The following is a 16,907-nucleotide window of genomic DNA, read 5'->3' as shown; positions in this document are numbered from 1 at the left end:
TGCAAGGGTCATGCCGCTATGCTCTTTATCGAGGCATTGCACAGACTACAAAACACACAGATACTTGCAGCAGATGAATAGGGACATTTTTTCCAATCGAAAGCTCCTTCATGGCATGTGTAATAGCATTTTACTAATCTAACTTATAAACATGATTAAAAAAAAATGCAATAAATTCAATCACAGTAATTTTCTTAGATGCAAAGTCCCATATAACCCATGCACCTTCTCTTTTCATTTTTCATATACCTCAGTTTGCTGGTTTGGTGGTCCTAATTTTTAAAATTATATTATAGAAAAAGAAAAAGCAAAAGAAGAAGAAGCATGGACTGACGAGTAAATTAAGCTGATGGGGGGGACAAATATAAGTGTCCCAAAATCTATTACAAGATATCATGTAATGATGAGGGGTGTGGAGAATGCGTAAATGTCTGAATTATCTCTGATGATATTTGTTTCTGAGCCCCAAATAATTTTCAAGCAAGAGACAACATTTTTATAATTGCTGTACGATACCCACGCTTTCTTCTTCTTCGCCGGTGACATGATTAGTTGCATGACCGTCACCCTGACTTGCTCTGTGTTTGTTGCCGCGTCCACCGAGTCACAATCTTGACGGCAATGGACTCTATGTCTGATTGCGTTGTGTACGTGGCCCGTTGTTCAGAAGCAGTAAACAAAAGCCCATTACCAGACAGCACTTTTATCCTCTCCATCGGATATTTTCCACATCATCAAACTCAGTTGGATAATATTTTTATCTAGTTTATCAATAATGATTTATAGTTTGCTTTTCATGCTTAGATTTTATTCTTAAGGGATTAATTTTAAAAAATAAACAAGATCATGTCAAGTATCATGTGAAAAAAATCACTTATCCAACCTGATCAGATCACATTAAAAGATAAACCAAATTATGAAATTGAATATTTTAAATCAAAGCTAGAAAAGTAAAATCTACAATCCAAGTCGATATCATCACCCATCTAATTAGATCAAATGAGTAATTATGCCGATTGGACATCATCATTTTTTAAGTTAAAATAGTACCCTTGGTATTAATTATTATTAATAACAATACACTAAAACATATAACAAAGTACCATACCAATGAATAGTAGTTCCAAAAAAATAATTGTTTTTATTTTTTTGTCTTTATTTTTATTTTTTTTAATAACCTTTAAATTATATTTATTTTTAATTGAGTTATCTCACTTTTACTATACAAATTGCGGGTTTGGTAGATTAAATAAGTTGATTAAAGATTTTTTTTTATTTAACTTTTTTTTTTCAATTTCATCATTTAATATTAGGTTAATTGAAAATTAAACTTCATGATTTATTTTATTTGTCTTTTATTAGGTTATTTCAATCTCATGACCCATAAATAGTGCTTAACGGGTTAACTTGAGTTGACTAAAGTTGTTTTTTTTGTTTTTTTAATTAATTTTTTCCAATTTTATCATTTAATATTGGATTGGCTGTGAATTGAGTTTCATAATATGTTTTGAATTGTTTTTTATGGGGATCTCTTGGTTTCGTGATCAAAGTTGTGAGTTTTGATATTTTAATTCCAGTTAAATCATGTTATTTTTTTTTATTTTCTTTCTAAAATTTTATCTCGGTCTCATTTCCTTCAACATTGGATTTGTTTTTTGTCCTCGTTTTATAACTTGGGTTGTGGGTTTGACAGGTTAATCCAGTTGACTCATTTGTTTTTTGTTTTTTTATTGACTCCCCCCCCCACTCCGCAATTTCACCGTATAATATTGTATTTGATTGAGAATTAAGTTTTATGATTTATTTTGGTTTGATTTTTATAAGGTTATTTTGACCTCATGCCCTGAGAATTATGCTTAATGGGTTAACCCATACCTTATGTTGTTTTTTTTAATTAAAATTTTTACAAATTTCATCGTTCAACATTGAGTAAAACAAAATCGAATGAGAATTGAGCTTCATAACTTGTTTTGACTTACTCTTTATAGGGTTATCTCAGTTTCATAACCAAAGTTGCAATTTAACAAGTTAATCCAGGTTAAATCATGCCATTTTTTTTTATTTTCTTTTTATGAGTTCATCTCGGTCTCATGACCCAAGTCATGGGTTTAGCGGATTAATTTTTATTGTTTTTATGTTGTTTTTAATTGATTTTTTTAGTCTTATTCTTTAACATTGGATTGATTGAGAATTGAACTTCATAATTTGTTTTGATTTTCTTTCTATGGGTTATCTCGGTCATATGACTCGAATTGTGAGTTTGATAGGTTAACTCGGAGTCACTTTTTTAGGGTCTTTTTTTAATTGATTTTTTTAAATTTTATCCTTCAACATTGAGTTGATTGAAAATTAGGCTTTATGATTTGTTTTGATTTGTTTTATGAGTTCATCTCGGTCTCATGACCCAAGTCATGGGTTTAGCGGATTAATTTTTATTGTTTTTATGTTGTTTTTAATTGATTTTTTTAGTCTTATTCTTTAACATTGGATTGATTGAGAATTGAACTTCATAATTTGTTTTGATTTTCTTTCTATGGGGTTATCTCGGTCATATGACTCGAATTGTGAGTTTGATAGGTTAACTCGGAGTCACTTTTTTAGGTCTTTTTTTAATTGATTTTTTTAAATTTTATCCTTCAACATTGAGTTGATTGAAAATTAGGCTTTATGATTTGTTTTGATTTGTTTTATGTGGTGTTATCATAGGCTCACAACCCGGGTCACAGATTTGACATGTTAACTCGGGTTGGTCCAAGTCAATCTAATACGTTGTTATGTTAATATTAAAAAAAAGATGTTATGTTGAAATTATTTTGAGGCAAACTATTTTTTTATGGGTCGTTCATGTTGCTTTTGGATCTGTAAAGTCAACCGAGTCATATCAAATTAAACCCCACATGGTTTAAATTTTTTTTCCAATAAAAAAATATTTAGAATTCAAGAAAAATTTAACCTGACCGATAGCGTAGCACATATTAATGATTCAGTAAAAACTAAAAGAGAAAGTGAATTCATTGTTCATCTCTTTATAAAAGCATTGTTTATTGATCAAGTACATTGATTTTTATTTTAATTTAGTTTATTTTTTATTTTGTTTAAATTTCATCATTTAATATTGAGTTTAATGGAAATTAAAATTTATAATTTAATTTGTTTTGTCTTCTATAAGGTTTATATCGGTCTCATGACTCGGGTCATAGGTAACCTAGGTTGACTCAGTTTTTTTTGCATTTTTTTTAAATTGATTTTTTTTTAATTTTCATCTGTCAACATTGGGTTGATTGAGAATTTAACTTCATAATTTATTTTAATTTGCTTTATATGGGGCTATCCCAATTTTATAACTTGGATCGTGAGTTTGACAGGTTAATTCGAGTTGACTCGGGTTGTTTTTTAATTTTTCTAATTGATTTGTTTTCAATTTTATACTTCAGCATTGAGTTGATTGAGAATTGAGTTACATAATTTGTTTTCGATTTATTTTTATGGAATTATCACGGTCTCATGATACAAGTTTTGGATTTAACTGGTTAACCTGAGTCAATCTATTTTTGACATCAACATATTATAATAATTTAAAAATATATAAAAATTAATTTTAAACAAAAATAAAATTCAAATTTCAATCAACCACGTGGTATGAAACAACTTTCCAAACTTTCCTGTGTTTGTTTGCCATTAGGAAAGTTGGTCAACGGAAAACACTTTCCGGTCAACGGAAAACATTTTCTGGTCAACGGAAACACTTTTCGGTCAACGGAAAACACTTTCCAGTCAAAGAAAAATTTGGTTTGGTTTCTAGGAAAGTGTTTTCCTTTTTGGCTGTGTTTGTTTTCCGGAAAGTGGTTTCCGGGAAACCATTTTCCAAACTTTCCTGTGTTTGTTTGCCATTGGAAAAGTTGGTCAACGGAAAACACTTTCCAGTCAAAGGAAAATTTGGCTTGGTTTTCAGGAAAGTGTTTTCCTGAAAAATTTGGGCGGAAAACACTTTCCGGAAGTTGTAAAAATTTAGAAATGTCATTATTTGCTGATTATATCAAATTTGATCCTCAAACTTTTGATTGCTATATATAATTTGTTTTGAATATTTATTTTTCAATTTCATCTCTTAAAATTTAATTTTTATATTAATTTTGGTCCTTATTTTTATAATTGCTATTTGCTTTTTCCTTATCATTTTTTTATTGAAATTTTTTATCTATCAAATTTGGTCCTCATTCTTTTGATTTTTACTTATTTTATTTGAAATAATTTATGAAATGTTAATTATTATTATTTTAATTTCTTCACCTTTCATTTTTTTTAATTTTTTAGATTTGATCTCTATTATTTTAATTATTATTTATTTTATTTGAGATAATTTATGAAATTATATTTTTTTTCAATTTCATTCTCATTCAACTTTTTAATTTGTAAGATTTGTTCCTCATTATTTTAATAAACTTGAAAAAATAAAACATTAATAAGTTATTTTCCAGCTCATTTTCCATAACATAACCAAACACTGGAAAGTGTTTTCCAACTTATTTTTCATTACACTACCAAATATCGGAAAATACTTTCCCCGAAATTCACTTTCCAAAAGGAAACTACTTTCCTGCAAACAAACAGGGCCTAAGTGCAGTTGGCTGGAAATAGGAAAGAGGGTGGTTGGGCCCCTGTGTCAGTCCAAAATATTCATATAATTCAACCCATGAGAGTCAGTGAATCATGGGCCAGGGAGTGTTACAAGTGAAGAACAAACTACAATGGCGTTGCAGATCCATGACCACAGCCACAGCCACATTATTATCGGCGTGGTGGTCCTCTTGCCGCAAATTACTCAATTTCAGACTGCTAAGAGTAATAAATGTGAAGTTGGAATGGTGGAAATTTGGGAAGACCACAACCTTTTCTGATCCAAACTGGGAGACGTGCACCGTGCCCTTGGATGACTCAGTAAGAAGCCAACGAGAAGGTTCCAAGTTCTTCGCCTCAAAACGGACAAGGCATCAATCATTGTGGATTGCAATAAGACACTGCAAGTATTTATTTATATTTTTTTGATTGAAACAGAGGGTGATTTAGCAGTATTTAACAGTGTGATAATAATTATTTTTTAAAATATTTTTTGTTTGGAAATATATAAAAATAATATTTTTTTATTTTTAAAAATTATTTTAACATTAGTATATTAAAACGATTAAAAAAACATAAACAAATTAATTTTAAATAAAAAAATTAAAATTTTAAAAAATACGGTTGAAATCTCATTTATAAATATAAAATTGAATACAAATTTATTGGAGGATCGTTAATTGTCTAATAATCTCTATCAAGTAGGTTTTTTTGACGAACAAAAGTTGGCTAATTAACTAGTCTCTATCGTATTTAAATATGTACCTTTTGGATTAATTTTAAATAAATCATTTATATATAAAAGTGAGTGTAATTGGATATGATATACACGGATCTTTCTTTTTTTTTCCTTTCTCACATCAACGCAAATCTATTTTATCACTAAACTTAATTCTTCAAGTTCTAAAATTGTTTCCCGAGAAACAACTAGCTAGGTGGAATGAGAAACATTTAATATATCAGCACACGCACGTACACTTTGAAGCTCTGGTTCCTTGATAGATCAATCAAATTTCCAAACGGCAATCCAGAACTAAAATCTGATGTTGAATATATATTGGCTGTAATTACATAGAAGCTCGAGTTCAAGGAAGCCAAAACATTTAGCACGTGCGAATGCAAAGTAGGTTTATTTAATGTCTCCCTCTTTTCACACAGTATATATCATCATCGTTCGAAGATGGCAATGACTACGACAGATTTTATTGGGTCCTACGAATTTTCGGTACTTCCATAAAGTAAAGGTCAAGATGCAGCAGGTATGGATGACAAGAAGGTTCGTAAAACACTAATTAGCAGCTAGGAATATTAAGAAATCCAGATTAATTTCAAGATATATAATTGTATAGGAAGTTATAACCCACCTCTCAATCACAATATATATAAATAGCCGGCCCAATTTAATATGAACGCGAGGTTAAATAGAGAAATTACTGAGTTCTCTCAGCGGTACAATACTCCATCAGATTCATGGGCACTGGCATACGAAAACAACTCTTTAGCTCAAATAAATGAGTTAGGGAACATTGAATTCAACATAGTGGATGATCTCTCTTCACAGAGTAACTTATCAGTCCAGACCTTCTATGGGCATGGCCAGATAAGGACCACTTAACTAGACTGCTGCCCAGATTATAATATTTATCGGCTGTTTCGACAAGTTTATCGAACTAAGCTATTAAGGAGACATCCCCAACAGTTGAACTTTGGAACTTCGACTAGCAGGTGTTATGTAAAAACTTTAAGAGGGATGGTGAAAGCTACTACGTACTACTTTATAACTCAAGTTTCCTTGAGCATCCCGTTGAAAAGAAAACTCGTAATCACAATTAATTAACTATGGCTTGTATTCTTTGACTGCAGCTTTATGATTAAGCTGTCTTTTTTCTTTTCACCCTTTCACATTTGAGACAAAATCCAAGAAACATGGAGGACGCATAAAGATTAGAAGATATGCCGTCCACTAAAAAGAGGATTAATTAGATAAACCATAAATTTATAGTTTGTTAGCCTGTTTAACACTTGAGAAGGGTTAACTCATTTGAAGATTCATCATAGTTCAAATGCCAACTTGGCCTTCCAAGGGTGAACTCTAGGTTAAGCAACATATCTGAAGAAGACAAGGAGCTAGAGTCCAACCTCTCCTTCATATTAGCAGCCATGTGGAGGGTTGCCTTCTGTCCGTCTTCCTAATTAAGGATAGAAACAGATCATATAATCAGGTGTTAGAAGAATTAATAATGGATATACGCTAGCTACATATAGCACTCCATGTATTTTTGCTTGTAATGATAAAGCATATATACCTTGGATTGATCATGTGCATTGAAATCAGAAGAATATGTAAGAGAGTCAAGACTTGATCTATTTTTCTCATCTCCCGCCATCGATAATGACCTTGGATTTCTGTTCACAAATAATCATCACGAAATCAATATTAATTAATTATTTTTAGTACTAACGATCAATATGTTAAAACAAGTATTCATAGGTAAAAGGCTGCATGCGTGTCCTTTCTTTTCTTTCCAGTTATCTTGACCAGTAAAAAAAACCATGATGTAATCGATTTAGCTTTAGGTACATAACTAGTCAAGGCTCGCTCGCTGGGAAGATTTTGATGTGCAATAAAAAAAGGAAAAATTGTTCAAAAGTTGAATACAATACACACTAAAAGCTTTCGAATCAAAAGATGTGAAAGTTGCAGTTAGTTGAGAAGCAGTTTCCTACATGACTCTCTCTCTCTCTCTCTCTCTCTCTCTCTATATATATATATATATATATATATATATCAAGATTAATTTTCCATTTTCCATTTTTTTTTGTCTCTTGATCTATCATGAGATCTTATATTATAAGGCTATGGAAAAAACTTAATTGTAGCTAACCGGCACAGAGAAAAACAAAATTAATAGCATTGTTAAGAAAGAAGAAAAGCATGGAAACACAGGAGATCCATATTAAAGATTCAAATATGGGGATCAAAACTCAGTCTTCTGGTTTTGAATTGATTGTCCACAGGAATAAGACAAGGGAATCCAGCCAACGATGAAACATTAATGGCTCGATCGACTAAAAATGCTAACATGACTATTTAAGGTTCTGAGTTGTGCACTGGAGACCAAACCAAATAACCCTTGGAATAAAATAACATTGAGATTGGAACCAAGTCCTTGACTTTCCCGTACATTGGGATTAAGCTACATTCATAATCTAACGGATGAAGAGCATGCTAGGGAACATTACTGATATATATATGAAAGGTACACGTACGTAAATCACCACACTTATCCTAGAAACCCTAGGCGAGCTTCATTAAGATATATATAGAGACATCACTCAATTATTGAAACCTATCATCTACACAGAAAACTAAGACAGAACATGTTGGACCAAATTGAAGTCCATCGCCAAAGGCATCTGTGTGAATTCGTGCATGAATAAATGTTTGCATTGGCTTAATGCATTCATTGAAGATGGAATTGTACTTTGCCATTTTTTTAAAAAAATAAAATTTTCTTGAGAGGATAAGATTCACCTTATAATGACAAAAAGAATAAAGAGACGAGAAGAAACGAGAATCACTGGTCACACCTTTGGTTTTTTTGTACAGAAGGTAGCGGTGATGGTGGTGATGGGTTATTGAGAGATTGAGAAGGGTTGCTGGCATCAGCTTTTCCACTCGATAAACCTGCAGCATCCACCTCAAGAATCCTTGCCCTTTGGTTCAAACCCATATCTGTCTGCCCTTGACCTGTAATCATCATAAATCGAGTCATTGCTCCTGCTTTATCAGACACTAAGCAAAATAATTCATATATGGACTAATACATTCAGTCAGTTCGATCCCAACATTATTATTATTATTTTGGCTTTAATTAGTTGAAAAAAGTAAATCAATGATAGAGTTTTTGGCCACACTTGAATCGCAAACTCTCTCTAGCAAAGACAATTATGGAAAAGATTAAACATTGAGTTCAATTCGTATGGGGACATTATAATTTACCTGACCCTTTGTCAGTGCTCTTCACTGTTCTATACATCTGCATGAACACCCAGAGGAAAAATGAGAAAAAGTCCACATTATTAAGATTACTTTAGAGATGCTCTTTTGTCCTTACCCCTTGTAATTTCCCTCCCCACTACAAGCAAGTCACAGCAATACATAGAGATATGAAACGTTAAAAGTGCAAAAATAAGTTGAAAAATCTTGAAAATCTCCTAAAATTAACAAATTCAAAGCAATGCAGATTGAACACAGTAATCCCACCTGCAAGTGACTCTTCACGTGAGCTAGGGTAAGATCCTTCACATTCATCAACTCTAGGACTGATTTAGGTGTTGCTCCTGTAACAATAAATATTTTCAAAGAGAAAAGTTTAAACTTTCTTCTCTTTTATATTAACAAATAATCTCTTCTGTTGTTGTCAAATAAGAAGAGAAAACCACTAAAAACAAACTTCAGATATAGAAATGAACTAGTGGGTGCAAGTTTTTGAGAAATATCTTAGATTGTTTTGGAGTATTACTTTCATGGCCACCAAGAAGCTGGACAGCATGGACAAAATGGGCATGGAGAGTTGTGGTCCATCTCATTCTAGGAGCCCTCTTGCTTCTTCTCACTCCACTAATCATTCTTGCACTTCTCTTGAAATCACCCCCATAGATTTGAGGGTTGTGGTGGTGGAGGTGATTAAGATTTCTTGGTAGTTGAAATGATGGAGAACTCAAATCTGCCATATCAAACCCTAAGCTCAAAGTTGGCTGGCTAGGACCAAGATTATAAGCGATCCTGTCTTGATTGAACAAACCATTTTCATGGCTTAAATCGCTTCCACTACTACCAGAATCTGTAGCTGAGCTCCTATCCTTGCAGAGGGCTTTTCTTGCTAGTCCTCCATCATCGCCCGTTTCTTTAGCTTCCAGCACTGCTGGTGGGCTTATCTGCAATGAAAGATAAGGAAAAGGAGATGCAGCTCTCATCATGTGTTTGGAACTTAAGGGCATGAAGAAGATGGAGATCTAATTCAGTCAGGTTTGGGAGTAGCAAGGGAGAAAGAACGAAAGAGATATATATGACTAATTAAGAGGTTGATCAAAATAGGAAAAATAAGGAAGGTAAAATGGAAAGCAAGTGAATGGGAGAAAACTTTGAAGGAAGAGCGCTATGGGGGATTTATAGCTGAAAAACAAACGAATCGTTGTGATTATATAATGATTATCTCATGAGTACCTTATGATTCGCACGGGTGTTGAGAGGGGGGTATATATAAATGTAAAGACGAGAGAAATTATGAATAGGCTAGCTTTCTTTTAGTAGGATCCATCTAGGGTTGATCAATATATAGAAGATCATAGAAAGAAATATAAATAGTGAGGGAATTAAAGGAATTGCAAAGTTTGAGAGTGGTAGTGAGAGAGATTTAAAAAAAAATGCTCGAAAAGAGAGAGTGATGCAGTCTTTCTGGGGATGATGGTCTAGATGAAAAGTATGTAAAAAGAGAAAGCTGTATAAAATTTAAGGATGCAGAAGGGTCAGAAACATTTCTTCAGAGAGAGCCGGGAGAGGGGACCCTTTATCTGTTTTATAATGGACAACGAAAATAAGAGTAGTTTTGCAGGGGATCATATATTAATTAATGGTGCCTGGTGTTTTGCAGAGAAAAATGGATGGGATTTGAGAAAACAAAACAGGAATCGTTCCATGGGAATATTAGAAGGGATAACTGAGTGAGTCTAATTGATCATAAATTATTTTTTCCAGCACTCACAATCTCTATACGTTGATGGATCATGACTCTTTTAGATTCCCTAGAGCTGCTCCCTCCTTATGTTCTTACATAACATTTCTTTTTATATATTTTCTTTTGTGATTTTCATATGCCTTTTGCTTCAATTAGAGTACTACCCCCCCTTTATTTTATGAACGAGGATTGACTGGCAGGCCCAGATTAAAAAATATATATATACCTGTTCAAATGCTGCAGTTGTTGGCCTCTTCCATGCAACGTATCCTATGCATTAATCTTTGTTCAATTAACAATTAAGAAAAAAAAATCTAATTAAGAGCTAAAAGGGTGTCGATATCAAGGGAATTTAAGCACTAGATGTTCTTTTCTTGGACGTCATTGGGAATTTACGAAGATTAAATAATTAATGTAATCTAATAATCTATGATCATGACACAGTAAAGATTAGCACGATGGATCTCTAAAAAAAAGAATAAAAATAGCAGCGTCCACCTGCAAAGACTTCCAATAGAAAATTAATGGCAAGTTGAGAATATTTTGCTGATCTAATTAATATAGCAGTTCCAACCCAAATTTAATTCTCTTGGCCTGAACCGACCATTATTTTGCCAGCTCTAGTCAAGTCAATCAAGTGTGTGTCTCCTTTCTCCAACTTCCATTTTACAGAGGACACAAGATAAGCCACGCGGAGGAAAACTCCCATCGGTCTCTTCAAGTCTTGGTGCGCACGTAGCAGATTGTCGATAAAGATCGAGCTGTACACGTGCGAGCCTCTTTTCAAGCTGAGAAATATAGATAGGGGGGGATTGAAAATTGAAAATTGAAAATAGCAAGAGGAATTATAAGAGAAGAAGGGTGTCAGATTGGCTGGGGTGTCCGGCGACACCAGGGTCGCAGACCCACATGCAAAACTCTCTCTGAAGTCTGACCCACTTTCCCTTTAAATTTCAAAAAAGTTGATACCCCACGCGCTTTTATTTCTCCAATTAATGCCCCCCTGAAAATCTCTGGTCAAATTTCTCCCGTTTTGTGGAGATTAGTAGAATTCATAGTTACTTGAGTAGTTTTCAACTTACGTTGTTTTTTAAGGGAAAATATAAACAGAGTGAAACCTAAAGTTGAAGTGATATATATATATATAAAATTTGCAAGTGTTTTTAGTTAGGGGAGTTAATTATTTGGTCATGCCTTAATTTCTTTATATAATTATTTTGATTCCACTTATTGTTTATGGGCAAAATTGTCCTTTAACTTTAAATCAATGTCTAACTATGTCCCTAACTATTCATGCATCCATTTTCTTCTTCGTGGTTTAATTAATCAGCTATTGGATTAGGTAGAGTTGATTCTGGTCCTCTCAGAATTTTTTAAGTTTTTTTTGTTGAGTTAGATTGTAATGTAATTGGTAGTTTTTATTTAGACACATAAAGTTCGAAATAAATGAATTGCAACGACTCCATTCGGAGCAGTGAGAGGTCAGCAAATGTGCTGAAGCAACATGAAGATTGTCTGCTAAAAATATGGCAATAAGGGTTACTATAGGGTCAGATGGCTTTAGTAAACTTAATTCTACTCAAGTGAGACAATTGGAGCAAGAAGTCATAATGGAGGATGTCAAGCAAGCAGTATAAGATTGTGATGGATCAAAGGCACCAGGATCATGATAATTTTTCAAAAGAAAAGAGAAAATCTTCACTTTCTTTCATTCATAGATTTTGGCCAATGCTTGCCTAAATGGAAGGATTTTAATTTTTGACCTTGTTCATATGGAAAATTATGCTTAAGTGATTTTGATTGAAATATCCAAGAGTTTAAGAAATAGATTAATTATGAAGAATCAAAAAGAGAATTTTTACCCCTTTATAAACAAGAAATTCAGCTAACCACCTATAAAAAAAATTAATTCCATAGATCTCATATGCCAGAATAACTTATATTTCACCAGAAGACATAAAGACATTTTTTTCTTCACTATCATGAGTCCTAGAAACTATAGAGTCGGTTCATGATTAGGCATACAATATATAGTGCATGCCAAGTTCTAATACAATGGAATCATCTTTTCAGAGGAAACTTTTAGTGTTAGGCTCTTATAATGTTGGCTCACAGAATTCTATAGGCAATTTAGTTGGGTAGGAAATATGATCTAATCTTTCATGAGCTAGCGGGTGCTAGATTGGAATGTAACTATTGATTTGATTTTACATCCCTTTGTTTTATGGTTCAAGATTTATAATAGTAATCATGTACACATGTATAGACTTATTTAGAGGGCTAGAAGGTATTGTGAAATTGTCTAAATAGTTAGGCTAAAAACATTATTTGATGCCTTTTTTTTTAATTATATACTTAAAACTTATCTTGTTTTTATTGGCTACTTTTTCATTAGTCTTTTAATAATAAATGCTTCTATTATTAGAGCAAAAATTTGGTTAATTTATAATCAATTATTTGGAATTAATTTGTTATCAATTTTGGACTTGTTTTGAAAAAGGAAATATGTTTTAAAACTTAAGTTAATTTTTATATTTAAAAAAGATCGGATACAATTAACAAACCTAACCTTATCTTAATTGTTTTTGAGAGAGATGTGGGATGGATATATAAATTGCGTGTATGTTACATAACAAGACACATAACGAGGTTTAATTGACAAATACTTGACAAATATCATGAAGACAATACATTGTATTTACTTGTTATTTTAAAAGATTAAAATTAGAAAATTAAAAAGGTCTTGGATTAGTGGATTTAATTGGGCTTGACCAAAAAGTTAAGAGATCTTTTAACCAATTAACCACACACATATATAGAGATGAGTAAAAAAATCAAACAATCGATCAAACAAGAAAATAAAAAAAATTAACTATGAAAAAACAACTAAATGAATTGATTAGAAAACCAAAAAAAAAAATATTCAATCTAGTTCATTTTTAGTTTCAAAAGTGTGAAACCAATTGAACCAGACCGAATTAAACTGATTTAACCAAAATAAAACCTTATTATAAAAAGCAAACATGTATATAAGCTTCTCTTCTCTCCTCAAATACATAAACTATAACTCTTAAATCATTCAAAGTCACCCCCCTCTTGTTCTCCCTCCACTAAGACATCTTCTTCACCATATATCTAACCAAACCAACTTCCATCACAAGATAAAAACTTCTTTTCTCTTCTCTTGATCTCCTTGTTTTCTGCCTCTCATGATCTCCCTCTACAAAACCCAGCAATACAACCCCAAACTATTCTTTTCCACCTTCTCAGTTGAACACAACATCTTAAATTTTTATAAATAAGCTATTGTCATTTTCCCTCAACGAAATCTAGTTTAAGATAATGTGGTTTGAATTTGAAAAATTGATTTATCAAAGTTTTTAATTTACTATTTGTTGGATTGTGTAAGTTAGACAACTGGATTTGGCTATAACAAGCCCAGAAGAAATCCCAAAGATTTTGCCGGTTTTTCTCTTTAAAAAACCAAACTGAACTGAATTAAAACTGATCGACTTAAACCAGTTTCCAGTTAAATTTACTCTTGAATATATATAAAAATAAATTCTAGTTTGGTTGGTTTTTTCAATTAAAAATGCTTACTGCTACACACATACATAGAATAGCTATTAAATTTTGAGCATGATTTGAGTACATGACAACAAACTCTAGAGGCTAGTACGTGGCTGTGCAGCTTCACATTGCGTTTCAGAAATGCTTTTGAAAAAAAATATTTTTTTTTATTTTAAATTAATATATTTTTATTTTTTCAGATTATTTTGATATGTTAATGTCAAAAATAATATTTTAAAAAAAATATTATTTTAATATATTTTAAAATAAAAAACATTTTAAAAACTAACCGCTGTGATATTTCTACGTAAATTCTTAAAGAGGCGCGTGGTAAGTGAGAAACGGAAAAGGAAGACAACCCCGATGTTCAAGTCATGATCACCGAGAGTAGTTATTCGTCTAATCTGTAATCTTATTTATGCCATCTCCATTATTCCCTCTCCATGTCCAAGTATTCCTCGGCTAAACCCACCTGTGAAGCCCCACCTCGGGCATGGAAGAAATATACTATATCAAAGGAAAACAAACCATATTCCTCGGCGTCAACCCGGGGTTCCCATCACGTGACTTGTGGACGTGACCTTGTCTAGGTTATTTACTCTCTTCTCTTGTTCTTTCTTTACTTTTGTCCAACCCCCCGTTTAAAATTTATGCTGCATTCTCTATTTCATTATGCTCGAAAACCCATGCTTTGCTTTTTATGTTTGTTTATATGAGTTGATTGCAATAACAACTAGATGATGACCAGAAAATGTTAATCTTTTCTTAATTATAGATTTCGAAGCCATAGCGCCTGATGCGCTCTAGATTCTCCGGGAAATGAAATTTTTTGTATATATTGTCTTAGTTTATTAAGGCTAATAAATTCTCTCTCTGTCTTTAGATTACTTAATTATAATAACCATTTTGTACAATAGTATGGTAATATCCGGTCAACATGTCTCTATGGATCACTTGTTATGTTGTCAAATGCTACGGCTATATTCCATATCCCATGTGTTTGTCTTGTAAGAACTATTCCTCTCTCTCTCTCTCTCTCTCTCTCTCTCTCTCTCTCTCTCTCTCTCTCTCTCTCTCTCTCTCTCTCTTAAATATATATTTGAAAGCTTGAGCATTAATTAATTTTATATCTTTCCTAGAAAAGGACTCCATTCTTTTCCACGTTGCAACAAAATTAAGCTAAACCTTAGGGTAGCGAGTTCCCATGGCCAGCAATTCGTAAATTAAGATACCTAGCTCCTCATATACCATCCTCTTAATTATTTTTACATGTTTGTAGGGGTTTGTCAGGGCAGACCAAGCAAGGAGGCATATATGGGGGTGCTCGCGTGCATATATTGCTTTTGCTTATCACCTGATCATCTACATGTAAATATATGCTTGTTAACTTTAATATTTCTTACCATATTACTGGTAAATTAATCATATGCAATGTGTAACAAGCTAGCTGTTTACACAGAAAATCCCATCTTTGAAATCAGGCCAACAGATTAAACTAAACGATAAGTAGCTATTTGTTGAAACAATTCCTTTTTTTTTTTTAATAATTAAAACTGTCGAGTGTTATATGATCAGTGACCTAATGAGCATTTTTGGACAGCAACCCAGTAGAATTCACTCTTGGGTTTGAGCACAAAATAATGCTGACTTCAATTATAAATCGAATCATGATCATGCAGTACCAGTACATTTATGTCCATCTTTTGTCTGTTGATACGATTAAAATAACCTTTTCGGAAGAATATTAGCTTCTTCATGGTGATTCGTGAGATCAGAATACAGGCATGTGTTGCTTTGAAATTTGGTTTTTCACCTTCTCTCACTCTTTGAGTATCGAAAAGAAAGATAAAGAAAAGAAAGGATGGAATCACCGAAATCAACGCCGTTTAGGCTGACGAGCACAGCTACATGCATGGAATAAACATGGCTTTACCAATTCCCACCACCGTATCGTTTTGCAGCAGGTTCGGTAGAATTTCCTTGTGTCTTTAATTTGTAGTTACTATTACCTAATCACATAAGAAAGTTTTATGAGCAGATCAAGATAAGAAGATCAAGCCCTCATGAAAATAGGAAAGAATTAAGACGGCTGGCAATATTCGAAACTCACAACTACTACATGGTCAAAATTCCAATTCAAAAGCTAATACTCAACAAGTTATTTATTGGTGAATTTAAATTAATGGGTACTGGACCCTTTTTGGAGAAGCTTAATTTAAAGCGACATTTTGTATCGCAAAAGAGTAACGTTCACTGGTACCCATTCGCCACCAGAGAAGAGGGTCAACAGTTCACAATGGCTGTTTAGTGACCACGGCAGGCATCCACCTCCAAGTAATCAGTGGACAATATTTACGTATTTATATATATGATGAAATTCCATGGTGTCAATTTACCTGCAACAAATTGATTTAAAGTTGGATGAAGTCAGACAGCCTAGTAACCTATATTCTTGTCTATTTTTGTAGAACATTTGAACGAACTAAATAAGTACAACAATCTCATGTATTGAGACTGAAAACTTCATCCTTTTACTAACCAAGGACATAAATACAACTGTATATATTTGTCTATCAAGTATATTTGTCTCGACTTCGAATATTCAGTCGCAATAAATTAATTAGCTAGTTTCCAAGGAAATATATTGTTAGTGCTTAACAAAAAAAAAAAAAAAACTCAAAAAAGGTAGGGTTTTATTGTGTCCTCTCCTCGCAAAATACTTTCTACTATAATAAAATTTTGTTTTGTTTTTTTATGTTTTTTTTTCTTTTTTATAATCTATGTTTTTCTTTTTTAATTTTAATTTTATCATTTAATATTAAATTTATTGAAGATTGAATTTCATAATTTTTCTAATTTACTTTTTATAAGGTTATCCTAATCTCATGACCCGAACTGATAGTTTAATGGGTTAACTCGAGTTTTTTTTTCTATTTTTCTAATTGATTTTCTCTCTCAATTTCATCCTTTAATATTGAG

At 32.4% G+C, this 16,907-nt stretch overlaps 1 protein-coding gene across 2 annotated transcripts; it reads right to left on the bottom strand.

Annotated features, from left to right (window-relative positions):
* Positions 1-6,421: 6,421 nt before the first annotated feature.
* Positions 6,422-10,311, bottom strand: LOC7483755 (probable transcription factor KAN4). Of its 2 annotated transcripts, none has more exons than XM_024595121.2 (6): positions 9,144-10,311; positions 8,885-8,961; positions 8,621-8,657; positions 8,209-8,368; positions 6,924-7,023; positions 6,422-6,802 (listed from the first exon to the last, which is right to left on the bottom strand). In XM_024595121.2, exons 1-6 carry the CDS (start codon positions 9,619-9,621, stop codon positions 6,764-6,766), a joined length of 891 nt encoding a protein of 296 aa, XP_024450889.1. In that variant the 5' UTR covers positions 9,622-10,311; the 3' UTR covers positions 6,422-6,763. The 2 variants fall into 2 exon arrangements, with proteins under 2 accessions (XP_024450889.1, XP_024450888.1); XM_024595120.2 differs by having other exon boundaries at positions 6,422-6,806; positions 9,144-10,304.
* Between the last annotated feature and the right edge of the window lie 6,596 nt (positions 10,312-16,907).

Source organism: Populus trichocarpa, chromosome 2, assembly GCF_000002775.5.
Source record: "Populus trichocarpa isolate Nisqually-1 chromosome 2, P.trichocarpa_v4.1, whole genome shotgun sequence".
NCBI lineage: Eukaryota > Viridiplantae > Streptophyta > Magnoliopsida > Malpighiales > Salicaceae > Populus > Populus trichocarpa.
The sequence above is the reverse complement of the archived record's forward strand: the minus strand, read 5'-3'. Positions and strand labels throughout refer to the sequence as shown.